This window comes from Cetorhinus maximus, unplaced genomic scaffold (genome assembly GCF_964194155.1).
Source record: "Cetorhinus maximus unplaced genomic scaffold, sCetMax3.hap1.1 HAP1_SCAFFOLD_1253, whole genome shotgun sequence".
Classification (NCBI taxonomy): domain Eukaryota; kingdom Metazoa; phylum Chordata; class Chondrichthyes; order Lamniformes; family Cetorhinidae; genus Cetorhinus; species Cetorhinus maximus.
Genome location: NW_027597195.1, coordinates 1 through 26,986, shown reverse-complemented (window position 1 = coordinate 26,986; position 26,986 = coordinate 1). Strand labels below are relative to the sequence as shown.

General features: G+C 52.3%; 2 protein-coding genes across 2 annotated transcripts; both read right to left on the bottom strand.

Moving 5' to 3' along the window:
- Positions 1–265: 265 nt before the first annotated feature.
- Positions 266–3,670, bottom strand: LOC144675978 (GPI-linked NAD(P)(+)--arginine ADP-ribosyltransferase 1-like). The gene is given in 3 exon segments (XM_078536495.1): positions 266–498; positions 501–1,157; positions 3,598–3,670. Coding segments are annotated over 3 exon segments (927 nt in total). The 3' UTR covers positions 266–301.
- Positions 3,671–12,670: 9,000 nt separating this feature from the next.
- Positions 12,671–24,653, bottom strand: LOC144675977 (carbonic anhydrase 6-like). The gene is made up of 5 exons (XM_078536493.1): positions 24,432–24,653; positions 22,811–22,903; positions 21,101–21,167; positions 18,777–18,931; positions 12,671–12,984 (listed from the first exon to the last, which is right to left on the bottom strand). Exons 2-5 carry the CDS (start codon positions 22,901–22,903, stop codon positions 12,889–12,891), a joined length of 411 nt encoding a protein of 136 aa, XP_078392619.1. The 5' UTR covers positions 24,432–24,653; the 3' UTR covers positions 12,671–12,888.
- Positions 24,654–26,986: the final 2,333 nt, after the last annotated feature.

Sequence of the window (26,986 nt, the reverse complement as noted above, 5' to 3'; positions counted from 1 at the left end):
GGAGTTGGGGAGGGTTTGAGTGTGTGTGAGGGGTATTGGATGGGGTTGAGGGTTGGAGAGTTGGGGAGGGGTTGAGGGTGTTTGAGGGGAGGGATGGGGGTTAAGGTTTGGGGAGTTGGGGAGGGGTTGAGGGTGTTTGAGGGGTATTGGATGGGGTTGAGGGTTTGGGGAGTTGGGGATGGGTTGAGGGTGTGTGAGGGTATTGGATGGTGTTGAGGGTTTGGGGAGTTGGGGATGGTTGAGGTGTTTGAGGGGTATTGGATGGGGGTTGAGGGTTGGGGAGATGTTGGGAAATTGGAATCTATTCCTGGGAGAAGCCCTTGTAGAGAAATGCACCTAACCCCCCCAGAGTGACCAAGATCCCCAAGGCGATCAGAAACCAGACCCACCAGGGTAGGGTCTCCCGGTAAACTCTCAGACAGTCACTACCGTCCCTCTCCAGCCCCACCTCAACTCCCTCGTAGCCTCCCGAGCGGAGGGTGAAGATGCAGTTTCCCCTGAGCCCTCGGCCTTTACAATCTCAAACTTCTCGTAGGGAGGGATTAAAACCTCCTGATGTGACGTGTTGAATGAGTATTCCTGGACCTCGACACCGTAAGTCGTGTTTAGCGCAAACAAGGTCCTGCTCCCAAATTGCTCAGCCACTCCTCTGTTGAGGGAGGTGGAGGCGAATATTCCAAACCTCATCGCCTGGCCCCGTCTCCCAGACTTGGGCATACTCATCCCCCGATAAATGTGTAACTGTTTGGAAGGATCTCCCAATTCCTGGAGAGCGATGGTTAGGAGATAGTGGAAGCCCTTCAGTTTAAATTTGGAGTTGTATTCGGTGATGTTCCCATATTCCCGAATGGCTTTGTTCAAGGTCATTTGCCATGGTCCGTTATGGGTGTAGACAGTTACCGCGATCATATGCTCCTTGCGGAGACCCTGGGGAGGAATCTTCCCTTTCCAACGGTCTGCAGCTTTGTTCCAGATGTCCCTTAATTTCCTGTTCTTATCCATCTCTTTCTGCAGATCTGTTAAAGCCCAGTGGTCCCAAGTTGCGCTCCGTGAGAAATAATATGCCGCGGAATTTTCTTCCAAGTTCAGCTCGTCCGCTGGAGTGGAGCCCTGACACCTCTCGCCAGAGGTGACCAGAGAAGTGCTCAGATTCCCACCTGCCAATCAGAAAGACACAAGTCCCCATTGAGACAGCCTCATTCAACAAGTCAGCATACCCCAAAGCTTCACAACAATGAGGGTTTACATTAATAGGCTGCTATTATAGGGGAGCACCCCAGCCTGATTCACACCAGCGTGAGACGACCAGGTACGACACTGAGACGACATGATGAGGTTCTGGGGACATACGGCAAAAAGCTCGGAAAGGGCAGAGAATATCAGGAGCGTCTTCAACCAGGAAGACGAGATGGAAGAGATAGAGGGAGGGAATTCCAGAGCTCAGGGCCCCAGGCGGAGAGGGAGGGTTACAGGGGCTGGAGGGAGTTACAGAGGTAGGGAGGGTTGTAGGTTCTGGAGGGGGTCACGGAGATAGGGAGGGGTGCAGGGGGTGGAGGAGGTTACAGAGATAGGGATTGCTGTAGTCCCATCCTATTCACGTATTTGTCAAGCTGCCTCTTAAACACCACTATCGTACCTGCTTCCACCACCTCCTCTGGCAGCGAATTCCAGACACTCACTACCCTCTGCGTAAAAAACTTGCCCCGCACATCTCCTCTATAGTTTTCTCCTCTCACCTTAAATCTGTGTCCCCTAGTAATTGACTTTTCCACCCTGGGAAAAAGCTTCTGACTATCTACCTGGGGTTTTCTTGCTCCGCGTGTCTGGGCCTCAGTACCACACACCACTTGTGATTGTCTCACTCAGCACTAGGCCCAGATTGGAGCCTGGGGTTTTCCTGCTCCGCGTGTCTGGGACTCAGTACTACACACCACTTGTGATTGCCTCACTCAGCACTAGGCCCAGGTTGGAGCCTGCTCTGGAGCGTCTGGGTCTCTGTTGGGGCTGCCGGCTGACAAATCCCCAAGTCCAGATGGGCTTCACTCTAAAGTCTTGAAAGGAGTGGTTAGTGATGGAGCTGACACACTGGTTTTAATTTCCCAATATTCCCTAGATTCAGGGAAGGTTCCATTAGATTGGAAAATAGGAAATGTAACTCCTTTATTCAAAAAGGGAGGGAGACAGAAAGCAGGAAACTACAGGCCAGTTAGCCTGACATCTGTCATCGGGAAAATGTTAGAAACTATTATTAAAGATATTTATAGCTGGGCACTGAGAAAAGTTCAAGGCAATCAGGCAGAGTCAACATGGTTTCGTGCAAGGGAAATCATGTTTAACCAATTTATTGGAGTTCGTTGAAGTAGTCACATGTGCTGTGGATAAAGGGGAACTGGTGGATGTACTGCACTTAGATTTCCAGAAGGCATTTGATAAAGTGCCACATGAAAGCTTATTGTGGAATATAAAAGCTCATGGTGTAGGGGGTAACATATTGGTGTGAATAGAAGATTGTCTGGCTGACAGGAAGCAGGGAGTTGGCATCAATGGGTTTTTTTTCTGGTTGGCAGGATGTGACGATGGGTGTGTCACAGGGATCAGTGCTGGGGCCTCAGCTTTTTACAATTTATATCAATGACTTGGATGAAGGGACCGAGGGAACGGTGGCTAGATTTGCTGATGACACAAAGATAGGCAGGAAAGTAAATTGTGAAGAGGACGTAAGGAGGCCCGAAAGGGACAGAGAGAGGTTAAGTGAGTGGACAATGATCTGGCAAATAGGGAAAACATGGGCAAATATGAAATCATTCATTTTGGAAGGAAGAATAAAAAAGAAGCTTATTCTCTACATGGTGAGAGATCGCAGAGCTCTGAGATTCAGAGGGATCTGGGTGTCCTAGTGCATGAATCACAAGAGGTTAGTTATGCAGGTACAGCAGGTAATGAGGAAAGCTAATCGAATGTTATCGTTTATTGTGAGGGGGAATCGAATACAAAAGTAGGGGGGTTATTCTTCAGTTGTACAGGGCACTGGTGGGACCACATCTGGAGTATTGTGTACAGCACTGGTCTCCTTATTTGAAGAAAGATGTAAAATGCGTTGGAAGCAGTTCAGGGAAGGTTTACCAGACTAATCCCAGGAATGGGCGGATTGTCTTATGAGGAAAGGTTGGACAGGTTAGGCTTGTATCTGCTGGAGTTTAGAAGAGTGAGAGGTGACTTGATTGAAACATATAAGATCCTGAGGGTCCTTGACAGGGTGGATGTGGAGAGGATGTTTCCTCTTGTGGGAGAATCTAGAACGAGGTGTCACAGTTTAATAATAAAGGGGTCGCCCATTTAGGACGGAGATGAGGAGAAACGTTTTCTCTCTGAGGGGGGGTGAGTCTTTGGAACTCTCTTCCTCAACAGGAGGTGGAAGCAGAGACTGAATATTTTTAAGGCCGAGGGAGATTCTTGATTAACAAGGGGGTGAAAGGTTATGGGGGGGTCAGGCGGGAATGTGGGGTTGAGGTTACACTCAGATCAGCCACGATCTTATTGAACGGGGGGAGCAGAGCTCGAGGGGCTGAGTGGACGACTCCTGCTCCTAATTCGTACATTCGCGTATGTTCATATCGTCGGGAGTTGGATCAGCCGATGACCGGTCGATCGCCCTCCGTCCAGTGCTCATTGATATACCACCCGAGACCCCCCCCGCCCTCAATTTGCAATCTGACCTTTAATACACCAACGTGAATCTTTAACAGCTTCAACAAACAGCTCGATCCGAGTGACATTCGGGGAAAGTGACCCCCCCAACGTTTTAGTTTCAGACACCAGCCCCCGGGGGAGGATGTGTCGGCCTGGGAGAGGGAGCTGGGGGAGGGAGGGCAGGTTCCCCGGAGTGATCCCCCGGGTCTGAAAGGGTTAAACCCCGAGGACAGGATTCACAGGCGCGGCCTGGGTTCCCTCGAGTGTCGACATTGAGGGGGGGTTGATCCAGTCGAGGGGGTTGAAGGTGGTTAAAGAGTTCGATGGGGGTCGATAGAGAGAAACTGTTTCCTCTGGGGTGGGGGTGGGGTTGGGGGTGGGGTGGGGGAGGTGGGGAGAGGAGGGGGGAGGGGAGGTGGTTGAGGGGGGGTGGGGGAACAGTCCAGGACGAGGGGGCAGAACCTTCAGAACCGAGCCAGGCCGTTCGGGGCGGGGGAGATGTCGGGAAGCACCTCCTCACACAAAGGGGAGCGGAAATCTGGAACTCCCACCCCACCCCCGAAAAATAGCTGGTGGGGGAGGGCGGTGGGGGGGTCAATTGGAAATTTCAACATGGAGATGGAGAGATTTGTGTCGGGTGAGGGGGGGTAAGGGTCACAGATCTAAGGCGGGCAGACGGAGTTAAAATATCAGATCAATTCAACCATGAACCAATTAAATGAAATAACAGGCTCAAAAGGCTGAATGGCCTCCTCCTGTTCCTGTGTAACAGGCTCGAGGAGGGGGCTGAATGGGGCCTCCTCCTGTTCCTGTGTAACAGGCTCGAGGAGGGGGCTGAATGGCCTCCTCCTGTTCCTGTGTAACAGGCTCAAAGGGCTGAATGGCCTCCTCCTGTTCCTGTGTAACAGGCTCGAGGAGGGGGCTGAATGGCCTCCTCCTGTTCCTGTGTAACAGGCTCGAGGAGCTAAACGCAGGAACGCTTCCTATTGGTTCCCCGAAAATGCCAACTTCATTGGTGGACTGCAAGTCTGTTAGACAAATGTTGGAGCGTGTTGGGGGCAAAAATTGATAATATTGTGCGAACTCTATATCTAACCCCGTGCTGTACCTCTTTCTCTCTCTCTCCCATTTCTCTCTCTCTCCCATTTCTCTCTCTCTCCCATTTCTGTCTCTCTCCCATTTCTCTCTCTCTCCCATTTCTGTCTCTCTCCCATTTCTCTCTCTCTCCCATTTCTGTCTCTCTCCCATTTCTCTCTCTCTCCCATTTCTCTCTCTCTCCCATTTCTGTCTCTGTCACTCCCATTTCTCTGCCATTCCTATTTCCATATCCCTCCCTCACTCCCATTTCCCTCTCTCTCTCCCATTTCCCTCTCTCTCTCATTTCCCTCTCTCTCTCTCATTTCCCCCTCTCGCTCCCATTTCCCCCACTCTCTCTCCCATGTCCCCCTCTCTCTCTCTCATTTCCCTCTCTTTCTCTCATTTCCCTCTCTCTCTCATTTCCCCCTCTCTCTCCCATTTCTCTCTCTCTCTCCCATTTCCCTCTCTCTCTCCCATTTCCCTCTCTCTCTCATTTCCCTCTCTCTCTCTCATTTCCCCCTCTCTCTCCCATTTCTCTCTCTCTCTCCCATTTCCCTCTCTCTCTCCCATTTCCCTCTCTCTCTCCCATTTCCCTCTCTCTCCCATTTCCCTCTCTCTCTCCCATTTCCCTCTCTCTCTCCCATTTCCCTCTCTCACTCCCATTTCCCTCTCCCATTTCCCTCTCTCCCATTTCCCTCTCTCTCTCCCATTTCCCTCTCTCTCTCCCATTTCCCTCTCTCCCATTTCCCTCTCTCTCCCATTTCCCTCTTTCTCTTCCATTTCCCTCTCTCTCTCCCATTTCCCTCTCTCTCCCCCATTTCCCTCTCTCCCATTTCCCTCTCTCTCTCCCATTTCCCTCTCTCTCCCATTTCCCTCTCTCCCATTTCCCTCTCTCTCTCCCATTTCCCTCTCTCTCCCATTTCCCCCTCTCTCTCTCCCATTTCCCTCTCTCTCACTCCCATTTCCCTCACTCCCATTTCTCTCTCTCTCTCTCCCATTTCCCTCTCTCACTCCCACTTCCCTCTCTCTCCCATTTCCCTCTCTCTCACTCCCATTTCCCTCTCTCACTCCCATTTCCCTCTCTCTCCCATTTCCCTCTCTATCTCTCCCATTTCTCCCTCTCTATCTCCCATTTCCCTCTCTCTCACTCCAATTTCCCCCTCTCTCTCTCTCATTTCCCTCTCTCACTCCCATTTCCTCTCTCTCTCTCATTTCCCTCTCTCACTCCCATTTCCCTCTCTCTCCCATTTCCCTCTATCTCTCTCATTTCCCTCTCACTCCCATTTCCCTCTCTCTCTCCCATTTCCCTCTCTCCCATTTCCCTCTCCCATTTCCCTCTCTCTCTCCCATTTCCCTCTCTCCCATTTCCCTCTCTCTTCCATTTCCCTCTCTCTCTCCCATTTCCCTCTCTCCCATTTCCCTCTCTCTCTCCCATTTCCCTCTCTCTCCCATTTCCCTCTCTCTCCCATTTCCCACTCTCTCTCATTTCCCTCTCTCTCTCCCATTTCCCTCTTTCTCTCCCATTTCCCTCTCTCTCTCCCATTTCCCTCTCTCTCTCTCATTTCCCTCTCCCATTTCCCTCTCTCTCTCCCATTTCCCTCTCTCTCTCCCATTTCCCTCTCTATCTCTCCCATTTCCCCCTCTCTCTCTCCCATTTCCCTCTCTCTCTCCCATTTCCCTCTCTCACTCCCATTTCCCTCTCTCTCTCCCATTTCCCTCTCTCTCTCCCATTTCCCTCTCTCACTCCCATTTCCCTCTCTCTCTCTCACTCCCATTTCCCTCTCTCTCACTCCCATTTCCCCCTTTCTCTCTCCCATTTCCCCCTCTCTCTCTCCCATTTCCACCTCTCTCTCTCCCATTTCCCCCTCTCTCTCCCATTTCCCTCTCTCACTCCCATTTCCCCCTTTCTTGCTCCCATTTCCCCCTCTCTCTCTCCCATTTCCCCCCCTCTCTCTCTCATTTCCCTCTCTCTCTCCCATTTCCCTCTCTCTCTCCCATTTCCCTCTCTCTCTCCTATTTCCCTCTCTCTCTCCCATTTCCCTCTCTCTCTCCCATTTCCCTCTCTCTCTCTCATTTCCCCCTCTCTCTCCCATTTCCCTCTCTCTCACTCCCATTTCCCCGTCTCTCTCCCATTTCCCTCTCTCTCTCCCATTTCCCTCTCTCTCCCATTTCCCTCTCTCTCACTCCCATTTCCCCGTCTCTCTCCCATTTCCCTCTCTCTCCCATTTCCCTCTCTCTCACTCCCATTTCCCCGTCTCTCTCCCATTTCCCCCTCTCTCTCCCATTTCCCTCTCTCTCTCTCCCATTTCCCTCTCTCTCTCCCATTTCCCTCTCTCTCCCATTTCCCTCTCTCTCTCTCCCATTTCCCTCTCTCTCTCCCATTTCCCTCTCTCTCCCATTTCCCTCTCTCTCCCATTTCCCTCTCTCTCTCCCATTTCCCTCTCTCTCTCCCATTTCCCTCTCTCTCTCCCATTTCCCTCTCTCTCTCCCATTTCCCTCTCTCTCTCTCCCATTTCCCTCTCTCTCTCCCATTTCCCTCTCTCTCTCCCATTTCCCCCTCTCTCTCCCATTTCCTTCTCTCTCTCCCATTTCCCTCTCTCTCTCCCATTTCCCTCTCTCTCTGCCATTTCTCTCTCTCACCCATTTCCCCATTTCCCTCTCTCTCTCCCATTTCCCTCTCTCTCTCCCATTTCCCTCTCTCTCTCCCATTTCCCTCTCTCTCTCCCATTTCCCTCTCTCTCCCATTTCCCTCTCTCTCTCTCATTTCCCTCTCTCTCTCCATTTCCCTCTCTCCCATTTCCCTCTCTCTCTCCCATTTCCCTCTCTCTCTCCATTTCCCTCTCTCTCTCCCATTTCCCTCTCTCTCTCCCATTTCCCTCTCTCTCCCATTTCCCCCTCTCTCTCCCATTTCCCTCTCTCTCTCCCATTTCTCTCTCTCTCCCATTTCCCTCTCTCTCTCCCATTTCCCTCTCTCTCTGCCATTTCCCTCTCTCTCTCCCATTTCCCTCTCTCTCTCCCATTTCTCTCTCTCTCCCATTTCCCTCTCTCTCTCCCATTTCTCTCTCTCTCCCATTTCCCTCTCTCTCTCCCATTTCTCTCTCTCTCCCATTTCCCTCTCTCTCTCCCATTTCTCTCTCTCTCCCATTTCCCTCTCTCTCTCCCATTTCCCTCTCTCTCTCCCATTTCTCTCTCTCTCTCCCATTTCCCTCTCTCTCTCCCATTTCCCTCTCTCTCTCCCATTTCTCTCTCTCTCCCATTTCCCCCTCTCTCTCCCATTTCTCTCTCTCTCCCATTTCCCTCTCTCTCTCAATCTCATCCCCATTTCCCATCTCTCTTGTTGGCTCTCTCTCTCTCTCTCTCTCCCCCTCACCCCCATTTCTCACACTCCTCTCTATAAATCTCCATGTTCTTCTCTCTCCCAAATGCCCCCACAACGACATCACCTCCCCATGGCTCCACCCCCCAGGTTCTCTTAAAGACACAGTCCACATCCTCACTGGGTGCAGCTGTTCGACTGGATGAAGCCTTTTTCCAGCCTCTCTTTCATGACTGAGAGATTGTTCAATTTTAACTCTTTTTATATGTGAGAGGACCTGAACTCCTCCTGGATTTGTCCAGAGTGTCTCTCCCTGTAAAGTAACCTCGTGTTGCTCAGGCTGTTTATCTGACATGTACCTGGACGAGCAGAAGTTTCCTCCAATTAAATATCGGGAAGGTTGAATCGATTGTTTTCAGTCCCCGCTCCGAACTCCGTTCCTGAGATACCGCCTCCATCCCTCTCCCTGGTACCAGTCTGAGGTAAAACACCTCAGTTCACAACCTTGGGCGTCACGTTTGACCTCGAGATGAGCTTCTGACCTCATATCCGCGCCATCGCTCAGACCTGCCGATTCCCACCTCTGTAACATGGCCCGCGTCACCCCCCCCTCTCAGCTCATCCGCTGCTGCAGCCGTCACCCATCTCTTCCTTCCCTCCGGACTCGATTATTCCCACACACTCCTGGCTGCTCTCCCACGCTCTGCCCTCTGGAAACTGGAGGTCGTGAGGTACAGAGGGATCTACCTGTCCTGGTACATGGATCATAAAAAGTTAGTATGCAGCTGCAGCAAGTGATTCGGGAGGGAAATGCAATGTTGGGCTTTATTGCGAGGGGGGGGTGGAGTATAAAAGCTGGGAAGTCTTGCTCCAACTGTACAGGGCGTTGGTGAGGCCGCTCCTGGAGCCCCTGTGGACAGTTTCAGTCTCCTCACCTCAGGATCGATAGACTCGCATTGGAGGCCGTTCAGAGAAGGTTCACTGGGCTGATTCCTGGGGTGAAGGGGGTTTGTCTGATGAGGAAAGGTTGAGCAGGTTGGGCCCTGTACCCATTGGGGTTTAGAAGAATGAGGGGTGGTCTTATTGAAACATATCAGATTCTGAGGGAGGGAGGGGGTTTGACAGGGTGGATGCTGAGAGGATGTTTCCCCCTCGTGGTCGGGGGGGGGAATCTAGAACGAGGGGGGGGGGTGGGGGGCACAGTTTCAGAACGAGGGGTCTCCCACTGAAGACGGAGACGAGGAGGAATTTCCTCTCTGGGAGGGTCGTGAGTCTGTGGAATTCTCTCCCCCCCCTCACCCAGAGAGCAGTGGGGGCCGGGTCACTGAATATATTCAAGGCTGAGTTAGGCAGGTTTCTGATTGACAAGGGAGGGGGGTCGAGGGTTATGGGGGGGCACGGGGAGGAAAGTGGAGTTCAGGCCACGATCAGATCAGCCACGATCTTACTGAATGGGAGAGCAGGCCCGAGGGGCTGAATGGCCTCCTCTCCTGCTCCTATATTTTATGTCCTCCTGTTGACAGCTCGCACCGAGCGCTGTTCCCTTATCACGCCTGCGCTGGCCGCCCTAATTTGGCTCCCCCTTCAAACGACACTCAACTTGCAAGTTTCGTGTCACCCGACAGCCTTAGAGTTGCGTCCTGGACGGAGAACTCAATACGTATCAGGAGAATCACTTGTCCCAACTGCGACTCGCGGAGACGTCCGGCGTACTCCTCCCTCCAGTCCGAAAAACAACTGCTCGCCACGACTCTCTGTTTCCAGTCACTCAGTCCACGCCCTGTCACCATCCCACTCTCCCTTTCATTCCAAAGGGTTTCACTTTTGAAAAGCGGGAAGTTCCCCTCCAGGCCAACTATGAGGGAAACGATGAGGGGAATAGATAGAGCGGACAGGATACAATTGTTCTCCTTGGTGGAGGATTCTAGAACCAGGGGACGTAAGATTCAAGATAAGTGGCAGAAGGTGTAGGGGGGACATGAGGAAGAACTTTTTTACGCAGAGGGTAGTGAGTGTCTGGAATTCGCTGCCCAAGTTGGTGGTAGAGGCAGAAACTCTAAACTCTTTTTAAAATGCACCTGGATCTTGCACCTTTAGGTGCTGTAAGCTGCGGGGCTATGGGCCGGGTGCAGGGAGGGTGGGATTAGAAAGGGCGCCTGGGTGTCCTCGGGCTGGCATGGACAAGATGGGCCGAATGGCCTCCTTCCGTGCTGTAACTTTTCCTATGGTTCTGTGGTTCTAAGCCACTCACCGTCCCGACTTGGGAATATACCGGCCGTCCCTTCACTGTCGCTGGGTCACCATCCTGGAACTCCCTCCCTAACAGCGCTGTGGGTGTACCTACACCACACGGGGACTGCAGCGGCTCAAGAAGGCAGCTCACTCCCACCACCTTCTCAAGGGGGCAATTAGGGATGGGGCCATAAATGCCGGGCCCGGCCAGCGACGCCCACATCCCCCGTGAATGAATTCAGGGAAAGAAATCCTCTGGAGAGCTTCTCCTTGGCCTTTGGGGGAGGGTACAGTCGAAGGGTGAGAGTAACTGGCAGGGCCTGCCCCCCCTCTCTCTCTCTCTCTCTCTTTCGCTGAGAGAGACGCTGGGATCAGCAGCTCCACACCTCGCCGACTCTGCCCTGTAATCCCACCCCGCTCATCGCCTTTAAAATGCTGACAGATGAGACCTTGCCGAGGTGTGGTTCCCAGAACTGACTCCAGTAATTCCAGGTGTCGTCTCAGCAGGATCTTGGGACAGGTAAAGCATGAATTCTCTCACCTTGCGCTGGAGTCCGGTCGATAGGAAGGCGAGTGTGTTCCGATATTTGGGTGACGATTAACCGCGCCCTGCCCGTGATGTTTGAATGATTTGTGTACCCGGACCTATGAATCTCGGTAGAACCCCGCTCCTTCAAAACTTTCACCATTTCACGGACAGTGACACAGCAAAACACCTTAACCATGTCCCAGTCCACCCAGACAGTGATATCATTCACACTCAGACAATTAAACATGCAGCTCATTACACCCAGTCTCGGGGCTCCCAGTGAGACTGAATCCTTCCTCGCGCAAGACATAAAGTGAGAGTCACAGGATAACTTGGAAAATTCCCGAAATATTCATCAACTCAGGCAGCAGAAAGACACTTAATGTGGCAGGTTGCAATACACTGCAAATCAGGGAGGGTGCAGCACTGTCGGAGGGTCAGTACTGAGGGAGCGCTGCACTGTTGGAGGGTCAGTACTGAGGGAGTACCGCACTGTCAGAGGGTCAGTACTGAGGGAGTGCCGTACTGTCGGAGGGTCAGTACTGAGGGAGTGCCGCACTGTCGGAGGGTCAGTACTGAGGGAGTGCAGCACTGTCAGAGGGTCAGTACTGAGGGAGTGCAGCACTGTCAGAGGGTCAGTTCTGAGGGAGTGCCGCACTGTCGGAGGGTCAGTGCTGAGGGAGTGCCGCGCTGTCGGAGGGTCAGTACTGAGGAAGCGCCGCACTGTCGGAGGGTCAGTACTGAGGGAGTGCTACACTGTCGCAGGGTCAGTAATGAGGGAGCGCAGCACTGTCGGAGGGTCAGTACTGAGGGAGTGCTGCACTGTCAGAGCGTCAGTACTGAGGGATCGCTGCACTGTCGGAGGGTCAGTGCTAAGGGAGTGCTCTGTGTCAGAGTGGCTGGACAAACGGAGTTCAGCATGGTCAGAGGGTCAGTACAGAGGAGTCCTGCACTCTCGGAAGGTTAGTACTGAAGGAGTGCAGCACTGTCGGAGGGTCAGTTCTGAGGGAGTGCCGCACTGTCGGAGGATCAGTACTGAGGGAGTGCTGCATTGTTGGAAGGTCAGAACTGAGGGAGTGCTGCAATGTCGGAGGATAAATACTGAAGGAGTGTCGCACCATAGGAGGGTCTGTACTGAGGGAGTGCTGCACATTCTGAAGGTCGGTAGTGAGTGAGGGCTGCACTGTCAGAGGGACAATAGTGAGGGAGTGCTGCACTGTCGGAGGGTCAATACTGAGGGAGTGCTGCGCTGTCGAAGGGTTAGTACTGAGGGAGTGTTGCACTGTCAGAGAGTCTGTTCTGAGTGTCGCACTGTCAGAGGGTCAGTACTGAGGGAGTGCCGCACTGTCGGAGGGTCAGTACTGAGGGAGTGCCGCACTGTCGGAGGATCACTACTGAGGGAGTGCCGCACCGTCGGAGGGTCAGTACTGAGGGAGTGCTGCACTGTCGGAGGATCACTACTGAGGGAGTGCCGCACTGTCGGAGGGTCAGTACTGAGGGAGTGCCGCACTGTCGGAGGGTCAGTACTGAGGGAGTGCCGCACTGTCGGAGGGTCAGTACTGAGAGAGTGCCGCACTGTCACAGGGTCAGTACTGAGACAGTGCTGCACTGTCGGAGGGTCAGTGCTAAGCTGCTTGTTCTCCTGCTTAACCTGCTCTGCTCCCAGGAGAACAATCCCAGCTTCTTCCTGTCTCTCCACAAGAACTGAAGTCCCTCAAACCTGGGAGCATTCTGGCGAATCTCTCCTGCGCTCTCTCGAAAGACATTCCTGTAGTGTGGTGGCCCAGAATTAAACACAATTGCTCCAGTTGGGGCAGAACCAGTGTTTTCTCAAATTTTTAATAATAAATCTCATTTCTCTTATACTCTACGTCCCTCCGATGAAATGTACAGAAGAGCGGGAAGATGTATTCTTCTTCAATTAATCCATGTTCTCCCTCGGTGCTCAACGTTCGAGGTGAGGGTTTCATATTCAAAGTCACTTCAATGTCGGCCGCTGGCGAGTTCACGGTTTGGGGAGGGGAGTCACAGGAAAGGTCCAAGGTCAGTCCTCGCAATAGGTCACCTTGCGTCCATTCAGGTGCTGCACAGGCCGGTAGGAGTTGCGGTCCCAGTTCAAGGTGTTCACAAGGGTCTTGTACTGTTCAACATAAACAGAGGGATGTTCAGTGCATACTGGATTATCACAGGATCGTGATTCAGACAGTGCCGCACTGTCGGAGGGTCAGTACTGAGGGAGTGCCGCACTGTCGGAGGGTCAGTACTGAGGGAGCGCCGCACTGTCGGAGGGTCAGTACTGAGGGAGCGCCGCACTGTCGGAGGGTCAGTACTGAGGGAGTGCCGCACTGTTGGAGGGTCAGTACTGAGGGAGCGCCGCACTGTCGGAGGGTCAGTGCTGAGGGAGCGCCGCACTGTCGGAGGGTCAGTACTGAGGGAGTGCCGCACTGTCGGAGGGTCAGTACAGAGGGAGTGCCGCACTGTCGGAGGGTCAGTACTGAGGGAGTGCTGCACTGTCGGAGAGTCAGTACTGAGGGAGTGCCGCACTGTCGGAGGGTCAGTACTGAGGGAGTGCCGCACTGTCGGAGGGTCAGTACTGAGGGAGTGCCGCACTGTCGGAGGGTCAGTACTGAGGGAGTGCTGCACTGTCGGAGGGTCAGTACTGAGGGAGTGCTGCACTGTCGGAGGGTCAGTACTGAGGGAGTGCTGCACTGTCAGGGGGTCAGTACTGAGGGAGTGCCGCACTGTCAGAGGGTCAGTACTGAGGGAGTGCCGCACTGTCAGGGGGTCAGTACTGAGGGAGTGCCGCACTGTCAGAGGGTCAGTACTGAGGGAGTGCCGCACTGTCGGAGGGTCAGTACTGAGGGAGTGCTGCACTGTCAGGGGGTCAGTACTGAGGGAGTGCCGCACTGTCAGAGGGTCAGTACTGAGGGAGTGCCGCACTGTCAGAGGGTCAGTACTGAGGGAGTGCCGCACTGTCAGAGGGTCAGTACTGAGGGATTGCCGCACTGTCGGAGGGTCAGTACTGAGGGAGCGCCGCACTGTCGGAGGGTCAGTACTGAGGGAGCGCCGCACTGTCGGAGGGTCAGTACTGAGGGAGCGCCGCACTGTCGGAGGGTCAGTACTGAGGGAGCGCCGCACTGTCGGAGGGTCAGTACTGAGGGAGCGCCGCACTGTCAGAGGGTCAGGACTGAGGGAGCGCCGCACTGTCGGAGGGTCAGGACTGAGGGAGCGCCGCACTGTCGGAGGGTCAGGACTGAGGGAGCGCCGCACTGTCGGAGGGTCAGTACTGAGGGAGTGCCGCACTGTCGGAGGGTCAGTACTGAGGGAGTGCCGCACTGTCGGAGGGTCAGTACTGAGGGAGTGCCGCACTGTCGGAGGGTCAGTACTGAGGGAGTGCCGCACTGTCGGAGGGTCAGTACTGAGGGAGTGCCGCACTGTCGGAGGGTCAGTACTGAGGGAGTGCCGCACTGTCGGAGGGTCAGGACTGAGGGAGTGCCGCACTGTCGGAGGGTCAGTACTGAGGGAGTGCCGCACTGTCGGAGGGTCAGTACTGAGGGAGTGCCGCACTGTCGGAGGGTCAGTACTGAGGGAGTGCCGCACTGTCGGAGGGTCAGGACTGAGGGAGTGCCACACTGTTGGAGGGTCAGTACTGAGGGAGCGCCGCACTGTTGGAGGGTCAGTACTGAGGGGGTGCCGCACTACCGGAGGGTCAGTACTGAGGGAGTGCCGCACTGTCGGAGGGTCAGTACTGAGGGAGTGCCTCACTGTCGGAGGGTCAGCACTGAGGGAGTGCCACTCTGTCGGAGGGTCAGTACTGAGGGAGTGCCGCACTGTCGGAGGGTCAGTACTGAGGGAGTGCCGCGCTGTCGGAGAGTTAGTACTGGGGGAGCGCTGCACTGTCGGAGGGTCAGCACAGAGGGAGTGGCGCACTGTCGGAAGGTCAGTACTGAGGGAGTGCCGCACTGTCGGAGGGTCAGTACTGAGGGAGAGCCGCACTGTCAGAGGGTCAGTACTGAGGGAGTGCCGCACTGTCGGAGGGTCAGTACTGAGGGAGTGCCGCACTGTCGGAGGGTCAGTACTGAGGGAGTGCCGCACTGTCGGAGGGTCAGTACTGAGGGAGTGCCGCACTGTCGGAGGGTCAGTACTGAGGGAGTGCCGCACTGTCGGAGAGTCAGTCCTGAGCCTATGTAAGGTGCTGCCTCTCGCCGGTTACATTAAACTGAAGCCCGGGTCAGTTGGATGTAAAGATCGCAGGTCCAGTATTGTTCGTCGAGCGGGGTTACCTCATGCCCACAGCCTGCGGTAAATAGCTAGCCCTCAAGCAACATCACGACAATCAGAATATTTGCTCATTACCGCTCTGCTCTATGTGGGATCTTGCTGTGCGCAATTTGGCACCCATGTTTCCTTACGCGTGTCTGAATAAGAATTAGGAGCGCTCAGCCCCTCGAGCCTGCTCCACCATTCAATGGGATCATGGCTGATCTGTATGTAACCTCCCGCTTATCCTCGATAACCTTTCACCCCCCTTGTTAATGAAGCGTCTATCTCCCTCGGCCTTAAAAATATTCACAGTCTCTGCTTCCACCTCCTGTTGAGGAAGAGAGTTCCAAAGACTCGCCCCACCCCCTCTGAGAGAAAACGTTTCTCCTCATCTCTGTCCTAAATGGGCGACTCCCTTATTTTTAAACAGTGACCCCCCTCGTTCTAGATTCTCCCACAAGGGGAAACATCCTCTCCCCATCCACCCCTGTCAAGACCCCTCAGGATCTTAAAGGTTTCAATCAAGTTGCCTCTTACTCTTCCAAACTCCAGCGGATACAAGCCTAACCTGTCCAACCTTCCCTCATAAGACAACCCGCCCATTCCTGGGATTAGTCTGGTAAACCTTCCCTGAACTGCTTCCAACACATTTTACATCTTTCTTCAAATAAGGAGACCAGTGCTGTACACAACACTCCAGATGTGGTCTCACCAGTGCCCTATACAACTGAAGAATAACCTCCCTAATTTTGTATTCGATTCCCCCTCACAATAAATGATAACATGCGATTAGCTTTCCTCATTACCTGCTGTACCTGCACACTAACCTTGTGATTCATGCACTAGGACACCCAGATCCCTCTGAATCTCAGAGCTCTGCGATCTCTCACCATTTAGAGAATAAGCTTCTTTTTTATTCTTCATTCTTCCTGCCGCAATGGACGATTTCAAACTTCCCCACGTTGTACTCCATTTGCTGGCTCTTTGCCCACTCACCCAACCTACCTACACCCCTTCGTAGCCTCCTTATGTCCTCTTCACATCTAAGTACTGTCCCGTCCAGGAGACAGGGAGAGAAAAATCTATGTACGTTCACGTTCGCCTGGATACTTTGTGAATTCATTTTTTTCTGTTTTTCAAAACGGACAATTGCTGGACTGATAAAATGGCTGCAGCTGATCACATGCCCGATTCTGGTAGCTTCTGAGCAGTTTGAAAGTGCACCAAGGCTAACACAGCGAACGTCCTGGGATGCAATGTGTCTCGCATCGTATAAACATTCTAGCCAAGCCAATGCAAAGGATTCGTAGATGGTCCGCCTGTACCAGCCAGCTCTGGACAAACCTCCAACGTTGTGCTAATGGTTCTTCAATTACCTGCTCAAAACACAATGGGTTTCAACAAGGGTTGTGGGTGGGGGGGGGACCTCATTAACTGAACAGATCGACCTGAAACCACCCTGTCACATGACCGAGACTTGGGCTCTTTGAATCCCTTTCATCACACAGCTTTTGGATTCTGTCTTCAGTTGCACTTAAACCTCAGAAGAGAGAACCGGACTCGAGGATGGCAGCCTGCCTCTGACCTCCATCTCTCTCCAAGCCTGAGTTCCAGAACGACCCCTCTATTTCGCCTACTGGGTGAACTAATTCACAGGATAGGAGAATACTTTGCTGCACCTTCAACCACCTCAAATTGCAACCGCGTTCCTACGACCAAGACCAGGAATTGTGCCAGTCAAAGCCAACTGAATGAACTTTCATTGGACATTCACTTGCTGGACTCCGGACTCACGTGAAACCATAACTCTTATTTTTATCATGGTCTAGCCTTGTACCCCTTTTTTCCCATATCCCTCTTTCATTGTATCACTGAAAACAAAATGGGGCAGATGTTGCAAAACCCTTCCTGGCATTGTGTATGTGTGTGTGTGTGTGTGTGCGTTTGTGTGTGTGTGTTTGTGTATGTGTGTATGCGTGCGTGTGTGTGTTTGTATGAGTTTTTCTGTGTGTGTGTGCGTTTGTGTGTGTGTGTGTATGTGTGTATGCATGTGTGTGTGTGTTTGTGTGTGTGTGTGTGTTTGTGTGTGTGTTTTTTTGTGTGTGTGTGTTTGTGTGTGTGTTTTTTTGTGTGTGTTTTTTTGTGTGTGTTTGTGTGTGTGTGTTTGTGTGTGTGTGCGCATTTGTGTGTGTGCGCATTTGTGTGTGTGCGCATTTGTGTGTGTGTGTTTTTGTGTGTGTATGTGTCTGTTTTTGAGTGTGTGTGCTTTTGTGTGTGTGTGTTTGTATGAGTGTTTTTGTGTGTGTGCGTTTGTGTGTGTGTTTTTTTGTGTTTGTGTGTGTGTTTGTGTGTGTGTGTTTGTGTGTGTTTGTATGTGTTTTTGTGTGTGTGCGTTTGTGTGTGTGTGTGTGTATGTGTGTATGCGTGTGTGTGTGTGTTTGTGTGTGTGTGTTTGTGTGTGTGTTTTTTTGTGTGTGTGTGTTTGTATGTGTGTGTTTGTGTGTGTGTTTTTGTGTGTGTGTGTGTTTTTGTGTGTGTATGTGTCTGTTTTTGAGTGTGTGTGCTTTTGTGTGTGTGTGTTTGTATGAGTGTTTTTGTGTGTGTGTGTGATTGTGTGTGTGTGTTTGTGTGTGTGTGTGTTTTTTTGTGTGTGTGTGCATTTGTGTGTGTGTGTGTTTTTGTGTGTGTGTGTGTTTGTGTGTGTGTGTGTGTGCGTTTGTGTGTGTGTGTGTTTTTGTGTGTGTTTGCGTTTGTGTGAGTGTGTTTGAGTTTGTGTGTGTGTGTTTGTGTGTGTGTGTGTGTGTGTGCAACATAAACTGACCCTCTGATTTTACCCTATCTCAAGTTTGCTGTGGGTTTATTAATAGAGGATTGTATCATTCTAAAACTGAAGGGTTGGGTAAACTATGTTACCACTTATAAAGGGAGATATCAGAAATCAAAAACGCCATTCTGTCTATGGATGGGTGATGAGAGGAGAAATCCAGGCTGTTTAAATTAAACTCCTCCTGTCAGAAACACTTTCCTGCCTATCTTTGCGTCATCAGCAAATTTAGCCACCATTCCTTCGGTCCTTTCAACCAAGTCATTTATATAAATTGTGAACAGTTAAGGCCCCGGCACTGATCCCTGTGACACACCACTCGTCACATTCTGTAAACCATAAAAAGACCCATTTAAGCATACTCTCCGCTTCCTGTTAGCCATCCAATTTTCTATCCACGCCAATATGTTACCCCCTACACCATGAGCTTTTATTTTCTACAATAAGCTTTCATGTGGCACTTTATTAAATGTCTTCTGGAAATCTAAGTACAGCACATCCAGCGCTTCCCCTTTATCCACAGCACATGTGGCTACTTCAACGAACTCCAATAAATTGGGTTAAACATTCTTTCCCTTTCACAAAACCATGTTGACTCTGCCTGATTACCCAGAATTTTTCCAAGTGTCCTGCCATAACACCTTTAATAATATCTTCTAACCTTAATTGGGAGGGGGAGTTGAGTTAGAAGATTAGCCATGATTGAATGGAAGAGAACACAGGGTCGAATGGCTGGTTGGCCTCCTCCTGCTCCTCTCTCCACATGTTCTGAAGTTACCCCAACGCATCGATCTCTCCCCTGGTCTCTGTCGCGGACGTGCGGAGGGTTGCTAACAGAACTGTACCTGTGAGATACTCATAGACATGGGGCGCTCGATAACAGTCCAGATGACATTCTCCGTACAGGGCGGAGTGGTGAGAGATCCTTCATATCGGTAAAATGGAGCCAGTTTCCAGGGAATAATCTTATCCAGGTTCAGAGACAGAGTCCGCGTTTTACCTGGAGGTGAACAGACATGGAAGCAAAGTGTGTTAGTGTCCATAACACACATCACGGAGAGAAAGTGGGATTGAGGGATATGGGGAGAAGGTGGGATTGAGGGATAAGGTGAATGTGGGATGGAGGGATGTCGGTGAATGTGGGATTTTGGAATGTCAGTGAATGTGGGATTGAGGGATGTCGGTGAATGTGGGATTGAGAGATGTCGGTGAATGTGGGATTTTAGAATGTCGGTGAATGTGGGATTTTGGAATGTTGGTGAATGTGGGATTGAGAGATGTCGGCGAATGTGTGATTGAGAGATGTCGGTGAATGTGGGATTGCGGGATGTCGGTGAATGTGGGATTGTGGGATGTCGGTGAATGTGGGATTGTGGGATGTCGGTGAATGTGGGATCGTGGGATGTCGGTGAATGTGGGATCGTGGGATGTCGGTGAATGTGGGTTTGAGGGATGTCGGCGAATGTGGGATCGAGGGATGTCGGTGAATGTGGGATTGAGGGATGTCGGTGAATGTGGGATTGAGGGATGTCGGCGAATGTGGGATTGAGGGATGTCGGTGAATGTGGGATTGAGGGATGTCGGCGAATGTGTGATTGAGAGATGTCGGTGAATGTGGGATTGAGAGATGTCGGTGAATGTGGGATCGTGGGATGTCGGTGAATGTGGGATCGTGGGATGTCGGTGAATGTGGGATCGTGGGATGTCGGTGAATGTGGGATTGAGGGATGTCGGTGAATGTGGGATTGAGGGATGTCGGTGAATGTGGGATCGTGGGATGTCGGTGAATGTGGGATCGTGGGATGTCGGTGAATGTGGGATCGTGGGATGTCGGTGAATGTGGGATCGTGGGATGTCGGTGAATGTGGGATCGAGGGATGTCGGTGAATGTGGGATCGTGGGATGTCGGTGAATGTGGGATCGAGGGATGTCGGTGAATGTGGGTTTGAGGGATGTCAGTGAATGTGGGTTTGAGGGATGTCGGTGAATGTGGGATTGTGGGATGTCGGTGAATGTGGGTTTGAGGGATGTCGGTGAATGTGGGATCGTGGGATGTCGGTGAATGTGGGATTGTGGGATGTCGGTGAATGTGGGATCGTGGGATGTCGGTGAATGTGGGATCGTGGGATGTCTGTGAATGTGGGATCGTGGGATGTCGGCGAATGTGGGTTTGAGGGATGTCAGTGAATGTGGGATTGAGGGATGTCGGCGAATGTGTGATTGAGAGATGTTGGTGAATGTGGGATCGTGGGATGTCGGTGAATGTGTGATTGAGAGATGTTGGTGAATGTGGGATCGAGGGATGTCGGTGAATGTGGGATCGTGGGATGTCGGTGAATGTGGGATTGAGGGATGTCGGCGAATGTGTGATTGAGAGATGTTGGTGAATGTGGGATCATGGGATGTCGGTGAATGTGGGATAGTGGGATGTCGGTGAATGTGTGATTGAGAGATGTTGGTGAATGTGGGATCGAGGGATGTTGGTGAATGTGGGATCGTGGGATGTCGGTGAATGTGGGATTGAGAGATGTCGGTGAATGTGGAATTGAGGGATGTCGGCGAATGTGTGATTGAGAGATGTCGGTGAATGTGGGATTGTGGGATGTCGGTGAATGTGGGATTGAGAGATGTCGGTGAATGTGGGATTGAGGGATGTCGGTGAATGTGGGATCGAGGGATGTCGGTGAATGTGGGATAGTGGGATGTCGGTGAATGTGGGATTGAGAGATGTCGGTGAATGTGGGATTGAGGGATGTCGGTGAATGTGGGATCGTGGGATGTCGGTGAATGTGTGATTGAGAGATGTCGGTGAATGTGGCTTTGAGGGATGTCGGTGAATGTGGGATTGAGAGATGTCGGTGAATGTGGGATTGAGGGATGTCGGTGAATGTGTGATTGAGAGATGTCGGTGAATGTGGCTTTGAGGGATGTCGGTGAATGTGGGATTGAGGGATGTCGGTGAATGTGGGATTGAGGGATGTTTGAATGTGGGATTGAGGGATGTTGGTAAATGTAAATGTGGGATAATGAGAGAAAGTAGGATGAGGGTTATATGGAGAATGTGGGCTTAAGGGATGTAGGGTGAATTTCTACAGTGGAGTGTAACCTGGTCATTTCAATCAGTTGCTTTGCCAGCTCCCGACATTATGCAGCGGTATTTCTGACCTACCCATATAACCCACATGTGGAAGCATCTTAATGATAGGATCGAGGGCAGCATTTAAACTCGATGTGACCTGTTGGAGGAGAAACAGCAGAGGGGTGTAAAATTCATTACAATTTCGAAGCATCACACTTCACTGGGGGATAATCACCATCGGGGACCTTGTTTAAAGAGGGAATTTGTCCGTCAGGGACCCTGTTTAAAGAGGGAGTCTCTCCGTCGGGGACCCTGTTTAAAGAGGGAGTCTCTCCCTCGGGGAGCCTGTTTAAAGAGGGAGTCTCTCACGCGGGGACCCTGTTTAAAGAGGGAGTCTCTCTGTCGGGGACCCTGTTTAAAGAGGGAGTCTCTCCCTCGGGGACCCTGTTTAAAGGGGGAGTCTCTCCCTCGGGGACCCTGTTTAAAGAGGGAATCTCTCCGTCAGGGACCCAGTTTAAAGAGGGAGTCTCTCCCTCGGGGACCCTGTTTAAAGAGGGAGTCTCTCCGTCAGGGACCCTGTTTAAAGAGGGAGTCTCTCCCTCGGGGACCCTGTTTAAAGAGGGAGTCTCTCCCTCGGGGACCCTGTTTAAAGAGGGAATCTCTCCCTCAGGGACCCTGTTTAAAGAGGGAGTCTCTCCCTCGGGGACCCTGTTTAAAGAGGGAGTCTCTCCCTCGGGGACCCTGATTAAAGAGGGAGTCTCTCTCGGGGACCATGTTTAAAGAGGGAATCTCTCCCTCGGGGACCCTGTTTAAAGAGGGGGTCTCTCTGTCAGGGACCCTGTTTAAAGAGGGAGTCTCTCCCACAGGGACGCTGTTTAAAGAGGGAGTCTCTCCCTCGGGGACCCTGTTTAAAGAGGGAGTCTCTCCCTCGGGGACCCTGTTTAAAGAGGGAGTCTCTCCGTCGGGGACCCTGTTTAAAGAGGGAGTCTCTCCCTCGGGGACCCAGTTTAAAGAGGGAGTCTCTCCCCCAGAGACCCTGTTTAAAGAGGGAGTCTCTCCCTGGGGGACCCTGTTTAAAGAGGGAGTCTCTCCGTCGGGGACCCTGTTTAAAGAGGGATTCTCTCCCTCGGGGACCCTGTTTAAAGAGGGAGTCTCTCTGTCAGGGACCCTGTTTAGAGAGGGAGTCTCTCCCTCGGGGACCCTGATTAAAGAGGGAATCTCTCCGTCAGGGACCCTGTTTAAAGAGGGAGTCTCTCCCTCGGGGACCCTGTTTAGAGAGGGAGTCTCTCCCTCGGGGACCCTGATTAAAGAGGGAGTCTCTCCGTCGGGGACTCTTTTTAAAGAGGGAATCTCTCCCTCGGGGACCATGTTTAAAGAGGGAGTTTCTCCCTCGGGGACCCTGTTTAAGGAGGGAGTCTCTCCCTCAGGGACCCTGTTTAAAGAGGGAGTCTCTCCCTCGGGGACCCTGTTTAAAGAGGGAATCTCTCTGTCGGGGACCCTGTTTAAAGAGGGTGTCTCTACGTCGGGGACCCTGTTTAAAGAGGGAGTCTCTCCGTCCGGGACCCTGTTTAAAGAGGGAGTCTCTCCGTCGGGGACCCTGTTTAAAGAGGGAATCTCTCCCTCGAGGACCCTGTTTGAAGAGGGAGTCTCTCCATCAGGGACCCTGTTTAAAGAGGGAGTCTCTCCGTCGGGGATTCTGTTTAAAGAGGGAATCTCTCCCTCGGGGACCCTGTTTTAAGAGGGAGTCTCTCCGTCGGGGATTCTGTTTAAAGGGGAGGTTCTCTGTGAGTTTGCCTTTACCTTGAAGAATACAGCAATGACAGCAAGTCCCTCCGGGGATTTCATTGCCTGATCTGAGTTCAGGTATTTGATATTCCAAAACACCAGGTGCATCTGCAAGGAATACAGACAGGGTCAGTGAGAAGCCTTTAACAACACAACCTGTTAATACAATTCCTCAACCCCCCAATGCCCCTCTCTCTCTTTATCTCTGCACCCTCTCTCTGCCTCTACTCCACTCTGTCTCTCCAGTCTCATTCTCTCTCTCTCTCCCCCAGTCTCTTCCTCTCCCCCAGTCTCTGCCTCTCTCTCTCCACCTCAGTCTCTCTCTCTCTTTCTCTCTCACCTCCCAGTCTCTCTCTCTCTCTCAGTCTCTCTCCACCAGTCTCTCTCTCTCTCCCCCAGTCTGTCTCTCTCTCTCCCCCAGTCTCTTCCTCTCCCCCAAGTCTCTGCCTCTCTCTCTCCACCTCAGTCTCTCTCACCTCCCAGTCTCTCTCTCTCTCAGTCTCTCTCTCCCCCTCAAGTCTCTCTCTCCCCCTCAAGTCTCTGTCTCTGTCTCCAGCCAGTCTCTCTCCCTCTCTCCCCTCCCATCTCTCTCTCTCTCCCTCTTTCCCAGCCTCTCTCTCCCCCTCCTCCCTGTCTCCGTCTCCCCCAAGTCTCTCTCTCTCTCCCTCCCCCAGTTTCTCTCTCCCTCCCCGTCTCTCTCTTGCTCTCTCTTCCCCAGTCTCTCTCTCCTCCATCCTCTCTCTCTCCTCCATCCTCTCTCTCCCTCTCCTCCAGTCTCTCTCTCTCTCTCCTCCAATCTCTCTCTACCTCTCCTCCTAATCTCCCTCCCCCAGTCTCTCTCTCCCTCCCCGTCTCTCTCTTTCTCTCTCTTCCCCAGTCTCTCTCTTTCCTCCATCCTCTCTCTCTCTCTCTCTCTCCTCCAGTCTCTCTCTCCCTCTTCCCAGTCTCTCTCTACCTCTCCTCCTAATCTCTCTCCCCCAGTCTCTTTCTCTCTCACTCCAGACTCCCTCTCCCTCCTCCCAGTCTCTCTCTCCCCCAGTCTCTTTCTCTCTCACTCCAGACTCCCTCTCCCTCCTCCCAGTCTCTCTCTCCCCCAGTCTCTTTCTCTCCCCCAGTCTCTCTCTCTCCCCCACAGTCTCTCTCTCTCTCCGCCCAGTCACCATCTCTCCCCCCGGTCCCCCTCTCTCACTCTCCCCTCAGTCACCCTCTCTCCCCCCAGTGCCTCTCTCCTTCTCCCCTCGGTCACTCTCTCCGCCCCCAGTCTCTCTCTCTCTCCCCAGTCTCTGTCGCTCTCTGCCCTAGTCTCTCTCTCTCTATCTGCTGTCATGTTTTTATGATGATATAAAGGCACCAATCACACGTACTGGATTGGGTAAACACGGTATGGGTTTATATATTCAGGCGAGGCACATGTGAGCAGTCATACACGGATAAAAAGATTGGAGACATCAGAGCTGCCTTCTGCTCATAGCCCAAAGCGAAACTTAAACTGGATTTCGTGACACACTTCCCTTCCAGTGATCTCCTGCTGCTAACCCCTAAAGGCTTGTTATAACATCCCCCTTTCTTTTTAAATGTAGCTTCGTCCCTTCCAAAGAAGTATAACAATTTACAATCCATGTTTGGTTGCCGTTACATAAGTGTATGGGACCGATAAATCTATGAGCCTGTAAAGCGTCGAGCTAATCCGCCCAGGTATTGTGATGGTTGCCTCTTCTGGAGGTTTCTTTAGTTGCTCACAGTGACCTGCGGGCTGGTCCTTCTTGGAGGTCGTTCCTGGCTGCGTTTGAGATCTTGTCCTCGATGCAATCGGACCGCACGGAGGCTGAGGACTTCGTTTGTCTCCGGTTGTACCTCCCCGTTGCGCCTTTTGTGCGTGACGACTTCGCTGGGGCCTCGGTCCCGAGCAAATCCTCGTCACCTCGACTGGCTACCACCGATCTTCCTGCCGGACCCTGGCTGCGTCCCAACTGTAAACCTGGCACCCCTGTCCCTTCATGTTTTACCGTGCGCTTTGGCCATTTTCTCATGCGGTCTTAAAAAGTTGTTCTCTGGTTTCTGAGGGAGTAGAATGGGTAAGAGTAGGTCAATTGGTACCCACTGGTCTGCCAAACCATGAGATGGAAGAAGAGTCAGCCCGGAGTCACGACGTTAACTTTGTTTCTCTCTCTCTCTGCAGGTGCTGCCAGACCAGTCAAATTTTCCAACATTTCCTGTTTTTATTGCATGAGATTTGCCGGCGATGGAGCCATTGTACTTATAGGTGACGCTCTCACCTTGCCACGTCTGGATCTTGCTTGGCCTGATCACATTTGACAACTGGAGATTTCACAGCGCAAATCTTTCGTTCAGCTGGGCCATTCGATCTAGGGTGACGAGGGGAAGAAGTAGTGCGGTCGATATTCCACTTCTCACGTATATATCCTGAACTGGCTTACCAATAAACCGAGGCCTGTTATCCGTAGTGCTCTCCCCAGGCACACCGCATATACTCAAAACAGCGCTCAGTGCGCGCAACAGCTTGACACATTGCGCCACTGTCGAATAATGTCGAATTCGAGGATGTCGACTACTTTACCAAGGACGTGGACATGAGAGGGGCCGGATGTGATTTTGGACCAAGGATGAGGACCAAGAACGTCATGAGGAATCAGTGGTTCTTTGTGTTGACTTGGCATATGCTCTTGACATGCCTCACACTTCCTGACAACGACCCCAATGTCATTGTACATACCCGGCTGTAGAGACTGTCTCCCCTGCGAGTCTTCTCCTCCGATTTATGCCCGTGTGTGACCGGTGAGGTTGTTGAGGAGGAATATCAGGTCGCAAAGATTCCAGTAGGATGACCTGCCTGCCTTTAAAAATGGCTCCCCAGGAGATACCTAGCTCGTCCTGGCGAGGCCAAAACGGTCTCACGTGCCCGTGGGCACGCTGAGTTGAATCAGATGGTTTCCCGCAATTTCTGTGGTGGGGGGGGAATCTTTCCCCCTTCTTGCAGCTGTCGGCACTTGCCTGGCGCAAAATGTGCCGGATCAATTGACGGACTTGCATTCTCCTGTGAGTGTAACATTGCAGCTCTCTTGAAGCTGCCAATCTTTTTGAAATACTCTGGGTATTTTGACATTAGGCCGTGAGCTGTGGCGATCGGAGTAGCTTCTGAGGCTAACACGCTGTGTGAAGCCTGACGGTTTCCATAGAATTGGTGGAAAGCTGGGAATTTCCTTGGTGTGTGGGGAAGGCCGCACCTCCCACATGTCTCGCTGGGTCTGGGTGTTCTGGTGAGTGTGTCAGCTTCACACTTATGATCACTCCGCACTTATGTCCATCCTTGAGCGGCTCTCTGACGCTGTACGTTTTGTGCTTGTCCAGCAGATCTCCCTGGGAGTGGGCGTGATCACCAACTCAGCAATTCTGTCTGCTCGCCCTGTGTTCGAATAACCACGTAGCTACCCTTTTCTCTGCATCGATGGGTCCTGTAGACTGTTGTCGAAATGCCAGGGAGTCCAGTTGATGAATACGGATGTTTAACTGGATACTGATCTGGTCTTCCAGGAGGATTGCGCTCATTTACTAGACACACAGGCTCTCTCCCCGCCCCAGTCTCCCCCACCCCTCGTCTCTCCCCCTCAGTTTCTCTCACCCCCCAGTCTCCCTCCCCCATTCTCTCCCCTCTCAGTGTCTCTCTCCCACTGTCCTCTCTCCTCCAGTCTCTCCTCCCAGACTCTTTCCCCCAGACTCTCTCTCCCATAGAGCCTCTCCTCCACTCTCTCTCCTCCCAGTCTCTCCTCCCAGACTCTTTCCCCCAGACTCTCTCTCCCATGAAGTCTCTCCCCCACTCTCTCTCCTCCCACTCTCTCCTCCCTCTCTCTCCTCCCAGTCTATCTCTCCCACAGTCTTTCTCTCCCATAGCCTCTCTCACCCTAATACCTCTCTCCCATGCTCTCCCCACCATTCTCTCCCCCTTGAGATTCTCTCTCCCACAGTCTCTCTCTCCCCATTCTCTCTCCCCCAGTCACCCTCTCCCCATGCACTCTCTCCCCACAGTCTCTCTCCCCCACAGTCCCTCTCCTCTCCAGACTTTCTCCTTCCCAGTCTCTCACCCCCTCTCTCCCCCATTCTCTCTCCCCCATTCTCTTTCTCTCCTGTCTTTCTCTCCCACACTCTCCCCATCTCTTTTCCTCTCTCTCCAAG

Excerpts from the sequence above, each read along its gene's own strand:
- LOC144675977 (XM_078536493.1), bottom strand. The coding sequence starts at position 22,903 with ATGCACCTGGTGTTTTGGAATATCAAATACCTGAACTCAGATCAGGCA. Across the intron at positions 21,168-22,810 it reads TCATTGCTGTATTCTTCAAG|GTCACATCGAGTTTAAATGC; the intron begins GTAAAGGCAAAC and ends CTCCTCCAACAG. Across the intron at positions 18,932-21,100 it reads TCCACATGTGGGTTATATGG|GTAAAACGCGGACTCTGTCT; the intron begins GTAGGTCAGAAA and ends GTTCACCTCCAG.